We start from the raw sequence: 17,468 nt of genomic DNA, 5'->3' as shown, positions 1-17,468 counted from the left end.
CTTTCAGTATAATGTAGGCTATCATTATTCATCTTCATTTTTCTTATTCTTCAAATGTAAATGTATTGGTTTTGCTCACAGGAAGATGATGCCAGCCTTTCCGGTGTCATGGATAATCTTTCCGGTGTCATGGATAATCTTTTCCCGCCTGTCCAGAAATCATGTTCTAGTTTATCAAACAACTTATTTCAACTTTAGCTTTGCATTATGTATGCTGAGCTTTCGAAACAAAGACTAACTGGAGAGGTAATGAAAAGGAAGATGATTTTTTTTACATGCCCTTATTTGTATAGTTTTATTTTATATTTAATCTGTATTTTTACATCTTATATTGTACTGTTAGTGTTATCTGTATGCACCAAGGGCCTGAGAGTAATGCAATTTCAATTCTCTGAATGTATGTGCTGTACATGTGGAAGAATTGACAATAAAGCAGACTTTGAAAAGGAAAAGCGGAATCTGACTATTGCACTTAGCTGTATCCATATCCACCAATGTCCATGAACAATTTAGAGAGATATATTGTTGTGAAACAGATGTTCAATTTGATCTCTGTTCAAGAGCTATTATGTAAATATAATTTTATAGGATTTTTCAATTAATGCTTCACAATTAGGCAGATATGTAATGTTATCATAACCCCAAAGTAATGTATAGCAAAAAGGAAGAAACTTTAATCTGTGATATTCATAGTTAGAGGAGTCACACTTGATTGTAGTCCTACATTTAAAAACTTCAACCATTTTTAAGTACCTCCTCTCCAATCTCATTAATTCATCATCATGGAAATTCTTTATGGATACACCATAAATTAGAATATCAACACAAAAAAATAAATTAATCAGAAAACATTTAAAACATTTTCAATTAATTATTTAGACATTTACTTCAATCAGAGAACAGCCTAAGCTGTGTGTAACATTTAAGGTCAAGTCATACCGGTAAAAAATGGAAACATTGGAAATCAAATTTAGTCCGATCTCAGCAGAAAACAATCATTTAGTAAATCTTTCCCCTCACCATTGTTCACACTTTTAAAAATAATGTAAAAACAACAACACATTAGATTCATAGAAAAAGAGTAAAATTTTCCAAAAACAAACAAAAAAACAACAACAATGTGAAGCCTAAGACAATATAATTAGGCTTTTCTGTGGGTTTTTCTGGATGGTATTAATTACAACATGGTTACCCTACAAATGAGAATTCATTATTGGTATGAATCCTGTTACTTTCCATTCCAAAGCTATGTACAGAGATGTCAAGATACAATGAGGCACCCAAACATGGCTAACACTGGTTAACCGTGAACTCACTACCCTTCAGGTTTCCAGTTTTCAAATAACATGTTCACATAGTGTTGATCTCGAAGGTCACAAAGCTGAAGGATCCCCTACTATGTTACAACTTAAAATCTAAAGTAAACCCTGTCCCCACCTACATTTCTATACACAAAACCTTTAAAAATTTAATTCATCTCCTGTTAACATACACCCTTAAAATTCTCCCGAACTGAATTATCTCTTTCCGACTGGCTTCTCTTCTTTTCCATGGCTCTGTTGATGAGCCTTCAGGTTACTTTCTCTGCCAAAGCTCTTGCCGCATGTGGGGCAAGTGTGCCGGCCGGCACTATGCGCCCTTGCCATGTGGGCCTCCAGCTGCTCGGGTCGGTTAAAACTCTCCTCACATTCTCCACAAGCGTGAGGCTTGCGCTGCGTGTGCTTCTCTTTCTTATGTGCTCGGAGCTGCGTCAGGCTGGGGAAAGTGAGGTCACATTCAGTGCAAGGGATCTGCAAAGCTGGCTGAGGAACAGGTTTCTTGTAATCATTTTCTGCTTTATCATCTTCTGCCTTGGGCTCCTGGGTAGATTTGGCTGGGCGTCCTCGTCTTCCTGCTGTCTTCACTTCAGCTGTGGTTGGTTTTGCAGAAGTGTTTTCTGAATGGTTGGTTTCCTCAGGCCCCTCTGCTTCTTCCTCCTTCTTCTTCTGCTTCGCTTTCTTTTCACCAGCTGCTCCGGCCTCAGTTTTAGATGGTCTCCCTCGACGTTTGACAGCGGCACTACCGTTGCAGTACTGGTCACCTGCATGGTTCTCCTGATGCTGCAGGAGCTCTGCCTCTTCTTCAAAACCCCTGCCACATTTACCACATCGATAGGTCTTAGTGGAATCCTCTGCCTCCTCACCGTCCATGGGCACGGGGTGCTGGGTCAAACGATGGTTACGCAAAAGTCCAGAGCTTCGAAACATCTCGTTGCACTCTTTGCACACGAACTGACGTTCAGGACACACTTGCCGCCGATGTGTTGTTAACTTGTGGAAAGAAAGTGGTGCATGTTGAAATATTAAACATAGGCTTACATTTACAATCAAGGCACGTGTAAATCAACAGTACATGGCCATTCTCTCATACAATACAATAACAATGCCAATGGCATAACATTTTTAGCATCTGTATATTGTCTATTGTTTGGTAATCAAGTATTTAAGATTCTTAATACTCAATAAAAATTAGATTTTTTCTAATCAAGCATTTTTCTGTTTAAATTAATTTAAAACTCCTCTCACCTCTGAGAATGTGCGGAAGCATTCTTGACAATGCGCACATTTGAAGGGCTTGTCCTCCTTGTTGTGGGTCGACTGATGTTGGGTCAGTTCCTCAGAGGAAGGGAAGGTTCGATCGCACACATAGCATGTGAACAAAGTATCGCACTGTTGATGCAAAGACAATAGGCTTGTGAATATACATTGAAGCAAACCAAATTAATCAACAAATCAAACCAAAATGATTTCTTGTTTGAATTTATCACTCCTTTCTTGCAAAAGTCCCTGCTCTGTATTTTACAAACTAATTTTTGTTATTGAATAGATATATTCAATTAAAAAAATATAGATAGGTAAGGGTATAGAGGAGTCCCCATAAACCACATATGCAATAAAGTATTTGTAAGTTTGATATATATTACCGTATATATATTTATTGGTGCATTGGTTATAATAACTATATGGTGGCACAAGTCATGATATGCAAGTTCTAACAATTTACTGTTGCATCTATTATGTTAGAAATAAAAAGGTAAGCACAGTGCAAATAGGTCCTTCCTCAGGAAAAAGAAAGCATCACTTCCACCTGGTGGCAAATACACAGCTTTCAGTTTGCCAAGTGTGTTGAATAAAGCTGACACCACAATATAACTTATATAAGTAATTTACAATCATTTAAAAACATTAACAGAGCATTCAAAAGTCATTCCTGAGAACAGGAATTACATTAAATGTAATTACATTCAGCCTTTCTATCTCTACGGACATCTGCACACTCCTGTGAAAGTCAGTGGCATTAAAAGAATGCTTTAAAAACAGACATGAACGCAACACATCCTCTCTCAATTATGAGAACTGATACTAGCCAAACTAAACTCCGAAACATTCTGGAGTTTGAAACAGAAGTTGAATATTTGCTTGAGTATAATATATTGAGTATATTAATTTTGTTTTGATCAAGTAGATTTATTAATTTCATATGTTTTAATCCAAAGATACTTACAAATAAGGAATAAAAAAAGCAGAAGTTAAACTCTTAAGGAGACAATAACATGATAAACACCAGCAAACATCTTCTAGAACTGTGCTAGTATCTAGACATAATATTACCTAGAAGTATGACCATATCTAATCACATCAAATGGTGAATGCTGTAAGTGACTGAATCTCAAATAACCAGGGATATGTGTTATGGTGCTATCAAACGTAATGCTTCAGCTAACCTGTTGAAGCTGCTGTTTATACTCTTCCCGATGACTCTTCTTCATATGCCTTTCCTTGGCTTTCGAGTTGCAGAAAGTAATAAAACATTGGAAACACTGCAAGCTTTCATGCTGATCTAAATACAGAGAGAGGAGGACAAATTCAACACCAGTATGGGAGATAATGCTAATTACAAGTTTATAATAAAATATAGTGTAACATCAAGATATGAAAAGGGACAACAGCAGACTTAAAAGGAAAAAAAGAAAAGTTATCCTTTTAAGTAATCTTAAAAATGATTATATTTTTGCATCCCAGCTTTTAAATGCAAGGACTCCATTACCATAACACTATATACAAAAATGGCACAACAGTAGTTTTATGCAACAGGTGACCATTAGAAACATATTTAAACCTGGAGGTCTATCCAAATCCATTCCAGCACTAAATCAGTAATTTAGTAATCAGTAATACTCACATGACTGAATGACAGGAGGTGGTGCATGTCCCTGAATGGAGGTGGTCTTCTCAGAGGGCAGTTCAGGAGGGGCAGCAGCAGCCTCTCCTCCGCCCAATACGATCTCCTCTATATTTAGTATGTTTGAGTCCATTATGAGGGATTAAGTGTAGGTCAGCTGTAAATAAGATTATAGTCAATTAATCTATGCAAGTTATACAAATACAGTATAAATTGTGCACGTATCACAAATCCAGTCACCTATTTAAAAGGCACCAGTCAAATAATTAATTAACGCGAGGATGCAACTGAACAGTTTCTACGAGTCTTTCCTTAAGTTTTACGGCTGAATAAGAAAAATCACCTGAGCCACAAAAACATACAATTTAGCTGACGTGCTTCAAGTAACACACATTTGTTTCACAGATTAATAACTTAAGATCACAGCAGCCTTAAATATTGGTTAATACTATATAAATACTGTTTCATTTTAGAAAACAGAGTTAGGAGACCAAACGTTCCCAATCGCGCGTTTTAGAGCCGCCTACCGTTTGTTCACATTATCTAAGCTATGCTAAGCTAAAGGCTAACGAGGCCTACAGGGGCCTTAAACTTCTGCAAAACAAAGCAGTGCTATGTAGCAACCTAGCTAATTTCTTAGTGTATTGAAATAAGTCCCACTACCAATGCACCGAAACCGCTGTAAAAATAAACGCTTGAACGGAGCTACGCGTTTAGCTTTTGTTAAACTGCTATAACGTTAGCCAGCTGCCGAGTTCGAGTTTAAACTTGGTGCAGACTAACAACCAAGTTCGCTGCCCAAAAGCTCTTCAAACAAAGCCCAAAAGAGGGAAGTGTTTATACTATTAAGTTCATTCAATTTCAGTCTTAAAAATAATTTAGCTAATATCTTACCTGAAAGAGAATAACCTTTTTGTCCGGAGGGAAGAGGCAGAAACCAGAAATGTATATAAAAATAAAGGGGGCGCAAACGTGTAGTGACCCGCTGTTAAGACTGAAAAAAAAAAAACCTGCATCACGTGCCAAGGCGTCTGCTGTACTTTCCATTGTGTTCATATGAAAGCAGAACAGGTATCTAGATGACCTGGTTGTCATGCAAAACAAGTTCATGGTTTCTAAAATGATTTAACATTGTTAATTGTTTAGCCCATATATAAAATAATTGCATTTGTACAGGAAATGACTATAATTGTATAGGTTAGATAAAAAAAAACGCATAAGTGTTTATCACAAGACTGAGCTCATATTTTAAAATGTAAAAGCTTTTATTTCATACAAATAGATTGAAGATGCCTTTACAGTGCACAATGAGCAGGAAGTCAGGAATTGTTAAACGAAAACATCACTTGATGTCAAACAATGACCTTTTTCTTTTAGGAAGCAAACAATGCATGGTACATGTTCTAATGTTTGCTAGGTTTAAAAACCAATACAAGTTCAGTAGCAACATTAAAAAGGAGATCTAACAATCACAATATAACATTCATTATACATCCAAGTGGGCTTAACAGTTTATTTTACAGCAAAAACCTGGCTAGAATAGATGTGGCTCAGGGTTTGTTCTGAGTCATGATGAGCAATTACTTAATGTTTAACCATCTTATTTAAGCAAATGAGTTAAAATTTAAGTTAAAATGTGCACAGTCTGTACGCCTCATGAAGACCCCTGACTGTGAAACTTCAGGAAGCAGTTGTGGTTTCGAGAAATGCACAGGAACACACAACATTTGAGACAACGCACACGTGATGTTCTCTCACAGCCTCCGAAACGACACCTCCTGGCCTCCTCGCCCTCTGCCAGCTGCTCTGGCCAGTGCCCAAAGCCATCATACCTTGTATGCTCATCAGGCAAAGGGGTCTCAAGAACCTGAGAAGGTCTTGAGTTTGTATCTGGACCATGCAGTTTTGGAGCAGGAGGGCAGGGAGGTGATGAGTCTTGTGTGTCAACACCACTGGAGAGAATCAATGCTTTTGCCACCTCCAAACGAAATGCCATAAGTGATAACAGATCTGTACTATGACTGTAATCTTGCTTATATTGTATCCATGCATTTACTAAAACCAGATCGATCAAGTCCCAGAGCACAGACTGTGGCCAGGCGCCGACTGCTGAGTTTGTGCAGGGAGTATGATAAAGACTTCTCAAGTCGCGGTTGAGATTTGCTGCTTTAATCGCTCTCTCGAAGCCGCTGACAAGAGATGTTGAGCGAGGTTTTTCCTTTACAACTGCTGAAAGGATGAAGCCATGATGACACCTGAAAAGCTTGAGTTTTCCATCCGAGCTCACAAACTCGTCACCTATTTGCCCTCTTGCCCCACCGACCTTGCCAGCACTTTGCACACCAGCCTCTAAAAGATGCTCTAGCATAGAAGGTGTAGAAAGTTCTGGTTTGCAAAGAAACACCATCCCCTCACTTCTTTCCTTACCTCTAGACACCATTTTCTCAACTACATTTTCTCTATTGGAGTCATCTACACTCAAGCTGAAGTCCACAACCAACCCTCCACCATTAATGACAACTGTGTGAAGTAAAGAATGGGTTGGGTGTCTTTGAAAAGGAAGAGGGTACTGGTCTACCCCATAGTTTCCATCTCTCTTCAGTCCCCGACAACCGTCTTGAACTCTTCTAATCAATGACATTACCTTCCACAAAGGATCTGTCTTTAAGTTTGTGCAATTATGTGCCTCTTTGTTACTGTCATCTTCATTACTCTGTCTCTGCTGGTTTCTGTTCCTTTCTTCAGAATGCTGATCAGAAGCTCCACCAGGAATGGCCAGCTTCACTTTACGAGTGAGCTCAGAAAACCTTGAAGCAGACATGGCATCAGAGATCAGAGGTACTCGTGTGCAGTCTTCCCAGTAAAGCTTTTTGCTTGGAAACTTTGTGGTAGAAAAACAGACAAAGACAGATGGAGAGACATGTCTCACTTTTCTGAGCAGTTTTTGAAAAAGTACAACAATAAGATGGAGACAATATCTTAAAACATACTACTGATTAAACTAAAATCAATAAAATCTATATTTTAAACAATGTAACAATAATGACATTTTCTAAATTAATTATATGATATTCTTCAATGTAAAAATCATGGAACTTTTTTACACTTTTTAAGCCTTGCACTAATGTTTAACCCAGGAAACATTAATGAGCAATAAATAAATAATTGTAAATACTATAAAGGTGGTGTAGGGGCAGGTTTTTTTAGGGTACTTGAAAAATTCAAATAATAGTGATAAAAACATTCAAAACAAGAATGTTTTAGAATCCTGCTTCATCTGTCAATTTATTTTTCAAATGTTGTCGTGTACTAACCTTTAGAGTTCCCATTGCAATGTGGATTCCCACATACTGTGCAACCTCTTTTTCTGTAACTAGGTTTGGCAGTTTTGATATTTTCCTTGTGCAAACAGCAATTTCTTTCCATGTGTCCAAACTAAAATACTGATTAAAGTAGTTAATAGGCTTCCAGTTGAAATGCCTCTCTTGTTCTGTGTGCCTTTTTAGGGAACCAGCCACGTTTCTAAAAATAGAGAAAAAAAATGGCTGTTAAAGGCTGCTAAGTGATAGTAATTAGGCATTCCTAATATTTTATGTTATGTCGACAATACTCACTTTTTCCCACTTGAATCACATCTCTCTCTGCCATTTTGATGTACTGTACTAATACTCTGTATTCCATGGTAACAGGACATCACAATAGTTTCAGCTTCTGGTTCAGAGTGAACATTATCGGCCTCATCCGTGTCTGAATTCTCAGAAAGGAATTCTAAAAAGCCTTGTGTTCTCTGCTGTTCAGATGTATCATCACCTAAAAAACAATAAAACACATTCTGAAAGTAAGCTACACAGGACAGACCACACATTAAAGCATTAAACTTCCCATTCTTTTATTTACCCTCTTCAGATGTTGTGTATAGATGCTGAACGTCCATTTGTACTGAACCCACCCTGACTTCATCCTCACATTCTTCAATTCCAGATGAAGCCCCTACAGGTGTTAAGAGTTGGGAAGTTATTGGTGGGACAGTTGAATGATGACACAAAAAAACACAAATGTATTCAACATTGCAATTAACAATGCAATGACTTCTCTCACCTGCAAGTTCCCCCGAATATAAGCACAACCGATCAGCTTGAGGAGGCTCCACTAAATGCTCCTTCTCTTCCTCCTTTACAGGATAAAATATACATTGCTTGCTGTAGGACTGCAGGGGTACTACATGAGAGTCCGAAGATGTGCCATATCTGTTCTGGTCTGAAAGAGGAATAGAAAAATTAGCCAAAAATATTTGAAAAAGACAACTGATTTTGTACACAATTTTAGGTTTATGAGATTTTGCAAATACGCTGCTCCAACTATTGTCCTGATAGAACTATTAGAACAGAAACTAATATTTTTTAATTTAAATAATTTAGTTAAAATTGACCTTGACATGCAACACGATGATGGACGGGCTGAACTGCCTGAAACATCTCAGTTGTAGTCAAGTGGTCTTCATCTTTGACAAAAAACATTTGTACTCCACGCATTGCACCACTCTTAGAAGAAATCAGACTGTGTAGAGCCAGATTTGAAGAACGTTCTTCCGTTTTCAACTCAGATGATGTGTTTTCCTTGAATGAGAACATTAGGTAACTCTGATACATAATACACATACTGTATACATTACATGACACAATAAATACTCAAAACTCTAAAAGAGTTTAAAAGTTAATACTCAAATGTTACAATAACATCTCAAATGTCTGGAAAACATGCAAAAACACTCACCCTAGTCTGACTCCGGGTGTTTGGATTTTCCATATTTCTCTCCCGAGCAGACAAGAATTTTTCCAGTATAATTCCGGGAGAGCTGCCATCTCGAACCAGCTCTCTAGATTCTTCAAATGAACTGTCTCCAGAGTTTACAATATCCATTACACTTGTGGTAACAGAGTCCAACTCAAAAACGACCTGTTCCTCAGGAGCCTCCTCAGAAGACAATGGTTGACCAGTTTCAGAGGCATTACCTTCATTCATATCCTTTTCTTTGTTCTTTCCCTCTGGAGTATCAAGTACACACAAATGATAGAGAACTTGGCATTCTTGTGGATCCTTATTTCCTTCCATGTCCTTTGTACTTATGTTCTCTGTGCTAGTCCTTCTTCCTAGCGGTTTCTTGCCCCGGCTTTTTCCAACTCCTTTCTTACCCTTTGTCACAGAATTTTCTCCCATCACTCTTTTATTATCATCAACTCGACGAACAAGTACCTCCTCTTCTTCTTGCTTTATCTCTGGCTCAGTAAGAACATTCTGAGTCAGTGCTACACTGGCATCTTTTGCAGACTCTTGAGACTGAGAACATGAATTGTTAACTATCTGAGTGTTATGGTTGTCATCTGCATTTGTTTCTCCAACCATGACTAAATTCACCTCTAAGGGCAGTTCTTCTTTAATTTCTTCCTCTGCTGCCTCTTTGAGTGCAGCGCAAGAAGTTTCTGTGATGGACCCGACCTCATGGAACTGTTCTTTTTCTGACACACTCTCACTAGAATTTTCTGTGAGCTCCTGGGGCACAATGCTTTTGGTTAAGGTTGGGGTTGAGGCCTGTGAAGGGATCTTGAAAACTTCTAAAGGATTTTGCACAGGAGGCTGCTCAACTCCAGAAACAATACCTTCAACATTTTTGTCTCCTTCTTCCTTTCCTTCAACACCACCAGAAGCAAGAGTCAAAGAAGGAGACAGACTTAACGCTGGGAATGATAGTCTTTCTCCCACAATCTCCCCCACCTCAGTCTCCATGTCCCAATCTGTTGCAACCTGAATTTCAAAGACATTAGGAGGAATAAATTTTTCATTAGGAGCAGGTCTTTTGACTCGTTTTTTAGCAACATCAGTTTTCTCATTTGGGAAGGATGCCTTTCCAGCTGAGTGCCAGGATGCCATATGTTCCTGTAAAGCAGACACTTCTGAGAATGTCTTTCCACAGTCCTGGCACCCAAGAGTAAGTTGAGAATATGGAGGGCTCAATGCAATTTCCTGGTCTATCTTTGTAGGAGCTTTGCGTTTCCGTACAATTTTAGGCTTTGTAGTCACAGAACCAGGGCTGTTCTCAACAGAGGGCATTTCAGATGAAAGAGGCTGTACCTGACACTCTGATTTAGTTTTCTTTCGGTGTGTTGCATTCAAGGATTTGCTCGGTGCAGTTTTTGTTTTTTTCAGCACCTTGTTATCACACTTGCTTGGGGGTGACTTCTCGAGTTCAGTAGCATCCAACTTATGTACCTTCAGCTGAGGCTGCTTGTGACCTTTTAATAAGAGCAATGCTTGTTTCTCTATGTGAGCCAGATCTGGTACATCAGGTCTAGATTTTGCCTGTTTTATTTTATGCTTTGGTAGTTTGTGGGTATTCTTCTTTAAACCATTATTCTGGGTTTTCCTAACCTTAGGTTTCTTGGGATATTCATCTTCAGATGTTTTTCCTTGCTTCTTTTTATTTTGAACAGGTACCAGGATTTCATTTTGGTGAGCCTCCTGGATAGAGTTTGACTTCTTGTCCAAGTTGTTTTGATTCTTCATTTTTCTCTTCTGGGGTTTCACTTGTTGCCTTGCTTCTGTTTCCACCAAAACAGTGTCTGATGAATTAGTAATTTGACCTGTTGTCTTCACTGATGCTTCTAAAGGACTTCCAACCCCCTTTCCTTTTTTATCTTTTTGCAATTTGTTGTTAAAATCAAATTTATTGTCATGCTGAGACAAAACAGAAACTTGGTCTTGATTGCTAATTTGCTGGTTCTGGTTTTGTTTGGTTTTTGATGTTTTTATTAACTTCGGTGTAGAGGTTTTTTTCTTTTCAGCTGGTCCAAATCTGACAACAAGCTTTTTGTTCTTCACCTTTTCTCTTTTTTTAGTGATTACTTTTGATGTACTTTTTGAAGTATTAACTTTCTTGGTTGATGCTACCTTACCACTACATACTTCACTTGTCTCCTTAGTCTCTATTTTGTCAGCCAATTGTTTCTTAGGTCTTTTTTTCTTTGTTGGAACTTTCTTCTGAACAAAAGGGCAATCCTGTAAACTGGCACTAGTCTGGTCTGATGTTAGCAGAGAGCTTTGTTGAAGGTCAATTACAATGTCATTCTGCACAGTGCTGAGAGAATCAGGCTGAGATTGTGCTTCCACTGGCATGGATGGTTCCTTCTCTGACTCAGCTTGGTCCTTTTGAGCTGGGATCTCCTGAAGTTCTTGAGGTTCACTTAATTTGCCTACATCACACTGTTGACTTACCACCAGTGACTCAGATTCTACTGACAATTCTGTTGAATCTACCATTTGTGTAGGACATGGCGTCTCTACATTGGTAACCATTTCCTTTAATGCTACATTGTCAACTGGCCCACTTTCCTCCACCACATGGTGAGACCTTGCAGTTTCCAGTTGAGGAATTAAGGGTGATTCATTATTAGTCTCCAAAACTTCAATGCCTTGTGTGACTGGAATAAGTTCCTCTGCTATTTGTGCAATCTCATTACCGGAATCATTATGTGGTACTTCAGCCTGTAAAGGTGTTCGATCCAGCAAAACTGACATTTCAGTCTGTATTGGTATAAGTTCAAGATGAATTTCATCCATCGGCACTTGGACCTCTGTCTGTGTTAGTTCAACAGCTGTTACTTGGGTCTCTGATTTTTCTGTTGAAATATTTGTTTCTTCTTGTGATAGAACAGTTTCCTTTAGTTGCAAATCTCCTATTTCTGCTGACAATTGAAGGTTAATTTGCTTGGTTTTGGATGAGTCTGTGTCAGATTTCTCACACTGTGCTGGCTGAACAATTGACTCAGTAAAATTCACATGTAATGGTTGCATTAATTGCTGTGAATTGGGTAACCCAAAGCTTTGTGGCTGCAAAGGCAATATAACCAACTGGTTCACTTTCTGTACATTTCCAAGTTTTTCAATTAGCCTTTTAATTTGCTGAGGATCCAGCTTATCTATTTGCTGTGGTGCTGGTCCAACATTCTCCATGATCAGAGTCTGTGGTTGACCATTTGTGGTCGGTGTCAGAGCAGGTCCAGGTGGCTTTAGTTGTGGCACCAACACATTGCTACTTTGCGACTCTTGAGAGTGTTTATTTTTAATGTGAAGAAGTTGTGCTTTAGAAGTCTTGAAGACTGCATCACACTGTGAGCATGGAAATATCCGCTCATTTTTTTCTGCAGATTAAAAAGTATAAATAAATCAAATTGTCAGCACAGCAACATTTACATTTAACATCTGCAATGACGCTGAATTGTTAAAGAGGATCCATCCTTATCTTTCTAATCAGGTTTGATTTTTACAGTGAGTGATGAATGCACATTATAACATAAGAATGCACAGTTTATTGGTTCCTTATTGGTTACCAGCAGGTATTAAAATTTGTTATCGTTATTGTATACATCAGCATATTAGATCACTTCTGAAGTCTTTTTGGTGTTTTAAGATTTTGCTTACTTACTTTTATCTCTTTTTTTCTTTGTGGTGGTTAAAGCATTTGTCTGGTCATCCTGGTTATCTTCTTTCTGATGTTTTTCTAAGTGGTGCTGAAGAGACTTGGATGCAGAAAACTTTCTACCACATTGTTTGTGCATGCAAACAAAGGGCTTTTCTGCTGTGTGTACCCGCTGGTGGTATCTGAGCAAAGTAAAAGTTTTAAAAGGCTTGCCACACTCCGAGCAGGTGTATCCATGTTGGCTGAAGTGGATTTTTTTTTTGTGACTTGTTAGCTCACAGGATTGGTAGAAGGCCTCACTACAGAACGGACACTTGAACCGCTCATTACCTGTGTGTGTACGTTGATGAGCCATGAGTTCTGTGGAGGAAGTGAAATGCTGATCACAAACATAGCAAGTAAAGAGTGCATCTCTCAGAATGCACTGCTGATATTCTGCAGGGTGGCTCAGTTTAAGGTGCCGTTCTTTGCTTTTGGAGTCACTGAAGATGATGTGACATTCTAAGCACTGTAGTGAGAGCTGGGATGCTAGAAATTGGTATGAAACACAAAACGATGCATATTAGAAAAGTGAGTCACAGAAAGAGCAAGTTATAACGTTTTGAATAAATATTAATTTATTTATATATATATATATATATATATATATATATATATATATATATATATATATATATATATATATATATATATATATATATATATATATATAAAATGAATGAATGGTTCAAAATAACATCAACAATATTCATTAAGAAAATAATATAAATTTCAGTTTCATGCCAACTTTATAAACATTATACATTATACATTTATAAATACAGTTGAGGTCAAAGGTTTACAACCCCCTTTCAGAATCTGATGTTAGTGTTTAGTACTGACCTGAATATATTTCACCTAAAAACTGTTTACATATAGTCCACAAGAGAAAATAGTTATATAGTTAATAGCCATTAGTGAAAAATTTTCATCAGAATGTGTACATTTTTATTTTGTCCAAGCATCTTTTTTTTCATTTAGTACTGTCCTTCAGAAGCTACAGAAGACATATTCTCAGAATACTAAATAAGTTACATCTACCCTGAAATTCCAATTTAAAAAGTTTTCAACCCCTTGCTCTTAATGCATGGTTTTTCCTTCTGGAGCATCAGTGAGCATTTGAACCTACTGTAACAGTTGCATATGAGTCCATCAGTTGTCCTCTGTAAATCATACAGTCACTTGGAAAGAGTTCAAATACACAAAAAATGCTGGAAAACCAAAGGATTAGTGGGGCCTGAAGGATATTTCTGCAGAAGAGCAGGCAGTTTAACTGTTAACAGAACAAACAAGAGAATCATGAACAACTATCACTAAACAAAAAACAGAACTGTGGATCATTCAGCTAACAACACAGCATTACGAAACAAGGCGATGTAAACTTTCGAACAGGGTCATTTTTTATAAATTCTGTTTTTCTCTTGTGGACTATATGTAAACATCTTTTATGTCAAATATATTATTCAGGTCAGTACTAAATAAACAATGACATGCGTTTTGTATGATCCTTCTTATTTTGGTAAAATAATTAACATTTAGCAGATTCTGAAATGTAAACTTTTGATCTTAACTGTATGAGGATCGTAACAATATTTCATTGCTATTCTATGGGGAATCAAACACAAGAGTCAAAATACTTACAGGTGAGAGGTATTATGGATTTGGCCATGTCAATTTTCAAAGGGTTACGTTTGTCCTTCTTTGGAGGGATGTATTTTCTGTCTACATTATATGCTGTACTTCCAGTTGATGATTTATTATTGGCACAAGCTTTTTGTGTTTCATTAGAGCTTATGGGCTCTACAGGCACACAACTTGCAGCCATCAAGTCTGATGAGCTTGTTTCATTTGTTGCATGCTGATATTCCCCTTCTGTCACAGTATCCAAACTAGTCTCAGCCAGACCTGACAGATTTTCACAATGAAAGCCTGCAACATTGTTAGCTTCATCTGTTCTCGCTTTTGCATCTTCAGGTTGTGTGCTGTCCTCTTCTGTTACTACAGGAAGTGCACAAAGCTCAACTGTTTCCTCTACAGGGGTTATAGGCTCTATTATTGGTGGTGCTGGGACATATAGGTCCAGCTTCAACTCAAGGCTACTGTTTCTTTCTGTACCCTCTGTAGCCTCTATTCCATGTACAACACTATCTAACGGTGCTTCCAAAGGAGACAGGCTGTCTGAAAGTGATAGGTGCTCATTGTGCAGATTGGTTTCGGGAGCAGATGGTTCACAGAGTGGGTCATTAGCAAGCTCCATGATGCTCAATTTCTGATTTAAAACTCGATGGTAAATTGAATTCAGGTCTCTAAAGGTCTTCTAAAATAGAAAATATAAAAGCTAATTAACAAAAATAAGAGGAACACACTAAAAACATATATGCACATCCAATGTCACAATGCACCATACAGTTTTGAGCTATTAAAAAATGTGGCAAAAATTACAGTTGTATAAATGTAACTTTTTTTTTTACATGTTAACATGTAAATATCAATAATTAGCATGGTGGAGGAAGTGAGCCTATAGAGCCCAGTCATGTATAAGTTTCTTATCTGAATAGTAAATGTCCTAGAATTGTTAGATAAAATAAATGAGTAAATGCAACCTATGCAACATTCATGGAACAAATTGATGTAGTAGTCGTCTTGGTTAGATATGCAATATAAAGAAACCTGTTCAAGTGGTTATTGATATGATAAATCTGCTGCCTATGAATGTATATCATCACTAGGTTGAGACACAGCCCACTTCACAGGTTCATTAAAATAATTTGAGCAACGTAGGAAATAGAAGTCGAAATAAACACGACTAACGTTACAAGAATATGGTGGTTTACTCTCATTCGTGCGTAGATCATTCAATGTTTCGCCAGCAAGAGGATTTGCTGTTCTCACCCATTGTGTGCAAAACTGCCTGTTATATGGCGCGTCTGTGCGCTTGTATGCATAGCCTTAAAGGTGGGACTCCACAGCAATGCATTAAATAATATAAACCCCCAACTCACCGGTTTTCTTTTTCGTCCTCCCAGGATCTTTTCTACACTGCATTTTCTTGATAGACCTTTGATTTTGCCATTATGTGATGGGCTTTATGCGAGATCGCCATATCACAACACTGAGATCCAGGTTTTGTGACGTCACGCACAAACTGAGACTCACCCTTGTGGGAGTTGTAGTTCACAGAAATAGTTGTAGTCCTTGAAATAAAATATTAGTCGTTTCAGGGATCGCATCGCATTCTCACCTCAAAAATTGGTGAGGCGAAATGTAGAGGTAAGTTTATATTTCATTTCGTTAATATAAGCACTGATGTCACATGAAGGCTACTTTATGATTTTTGCAACAAAAAAAGTCTTTATTGTTCACTGTCAACTGACCAAGTTATATTTGAGATGTGACTTAAAGCTTAGTACAGTGATGGGAATAAGTATGTAAAATAATTTATTTGAAAACAACGGTAATGTTCTGTAAATCTACGTCCGCTCTGTTGCCATGACTCGTCAGAATTGTAGTGCGTTCTCATTGGTTTACTGGACTGCACATCATAACTGTACTGTATATTTTCATGCTTTCTCAAACAAAGCAAAGCTAAAAAAAAAAGTCTGAAAGTCTACCGAAGTCTATTTAAAACACGTCTGGTCATAAACAGTGATAAAGACATTGTCAACGTGCCTAAGTGGTAAAAAAAACAATTAGAAGTCCTCCTCTGATTTTACTGTTGTTTGCAACTTGGCAATATTTTAAAGATATTATTTATTTATTCATTTTTGGCAATTTGCATGGTCTATTATTGGAGGAGTATCACTCGGATGGGAGTTTTAACTCCTATTTGCTGGGAATAAAAATAAATGAATGAATGAATGAATAAATAAATAAATAAATCTTCCCACCATCTGAATATTACGTATCATAACGTAACTACGTGTAAACGTAATTTGGCGGTTTTTACTCGGAAAAGCAGCTGTCAAACGAATATTCTTTTTTTGTTTACATAATATATGTGTGTGAACTGTGTATTTTATTTATGTATACATAAATACATACACTAAATATTTTCAAAATATTAACATGTATTAACATGTATACATTTATGTTCTTATATTTCTTATATGTAAATATATTGAACATATTTTTCTTAAATACATGCACATGTTTGTATTTATATATGCACATTATACACACATAATAAATATGCACATTATACACATAAATTATGTAAACACAAACTTTTTGTGATGCGATTAATCGTGATTAATCATTTGACAATTATATATATTATACATGCCCTCCATACATTTTGGGACAGGAAAGATAAAATAGCTTTTAAAATTTAACATTTTTTGGAAAACAAAAAATCTGTGAAAATGATTAAATAATGAATATGGGACAAATCTACAGAATGTCACATTTTATTATTGGGTGATTCAACACAAAGATGTTTTACCAGCTAAGAAGATCAGTAGCCTACTTCTGGAGTATTATCTCTATCTGATGTGAGCATAAGTATTGGAACAGTTGTTCAGCTGTGTCCTGTTGCATTAATTCTTCAGATATTAAAAGCAGACAATGTGTTTTATCAGTTATATGCATTGCTTCTGCATTCTGAACAAAAGGGAGCTAACTTTGGTAGAAAAGCAAGCAATCTGGATCCTAAAAGAAAAGAGGAAGTCAATTAGAACTATAGCAAAAATAAAAGGCAACCAATAACGACCTGATTGGTGGAGAAAAAAAAATAAAC

General features: G+C 37.1%; 2 protein-coding genes across 4 annotated transcripts; both read right to left on the bottom strand.

The window, feature by feature from the left end:
• Positions 1 to 539: 539 nt before the first annotated feature.
• On the bottom strand, positions 540 to 5,260 carry LOC132158429 (zinc finger protein 85-like). 2 transcript variants are annotated; one of them, XM_059567849.1, is made up of 5 exons: positions 5,116 to 5,260; positions 4,222 to 4,378; positions 3,764 to 3,879; positions 2,565 to 2,708; positions 540 to 2,309 (listed from the first exon to the last, which is right to left on the bottom strand). In XM_059567849.1, the coding sequence occupies exons 2-5, from the start codon at positions 4,352 to 4,354 to the stop codon at positions 1,518 to 1,520; spliced, it is 1,185 nt and encodes a 394-aa protein (XP_059423832.1). In that variant the 5' UTR covers positions 4,355 to 4,378; positions 5,116 to 5,260; the 3' UTR covers positions 540 to 1,517. The 2 variants fall into 2 exon arrangements, with proteins under 2 accessions (XP_059423832.1, XP_059423833.1); XM_059567850.1 differs by lacking the exon at positions 5,116 to 5,260 and adding an exon at positions 4,462 to 4,798.
• Positions 5,261 to 5,462: 202 nt separating this feature from the next.
• Positions 5,463 to 15,879, bottom strand: LOC132158428 (uncharacterized). Of its 2 annotated transcripts, XM_059567847.1 has the most exons (10): positions 15,736 to 15,879; positions 14,375 to 15,050; positions 12,701 to 13,222; positions 8,995 to 12,416; positions 8,651 to 8,837; positions 8,320 to 8,478; positions 8,119 to 8,211; positions 7,836 to 8,031; positions 7,536 to 7,743; positions 5,463 to 7,102 (listed from the first exon to the last, which is right to left on the bottom strand). In XM_059567847.1, the coding sequence occupies exons 2-10, from the start codon at positions 14,988 to 14,990 to the stop codon at positions 5,876 to 5,878; spliced, it is 6,630 nt and encodes a 2,209-aa protein (XP_059423830.1). In that variant the 5' UTR covers positions 14,991 to 15,050; positions 15,736 to 15,879; the 3' UTR covers positions 5,463 to 5,875. The 2 variants fall into 2 exon arrangements, with proteins under 2 accessions (XP_059423830.1, XP_059423831.1); XM_059567848.1 differs by lacking the exons at positions 14,375 to 15,050; positions 15,736 to 15,879 and having other exon boundaries at positions 12,701 to 12,876; positions 13,025 to 13,162.
• Positions 15,880 to 17,468: the final 1,589 nt, after the last annotated feature.

This window comes from Carassius carassius, chromosome 15, assembly GCF_963082965.1.
Source record: "Carassius carassius chromosome 15, fCarCar2.1, whole genome shotgun sequence".
NCBI lineage: Eukaryota > Metazoa > Chordata > Actinopteri > Cypriniformes > Cyprinidae > Carassius > Carassius carassius.
The sequence above is the reverse complement of the archived record's forward strand: the minus strand, read 5'-3'. Positions and strand labels throughout refer to the sequence as shown.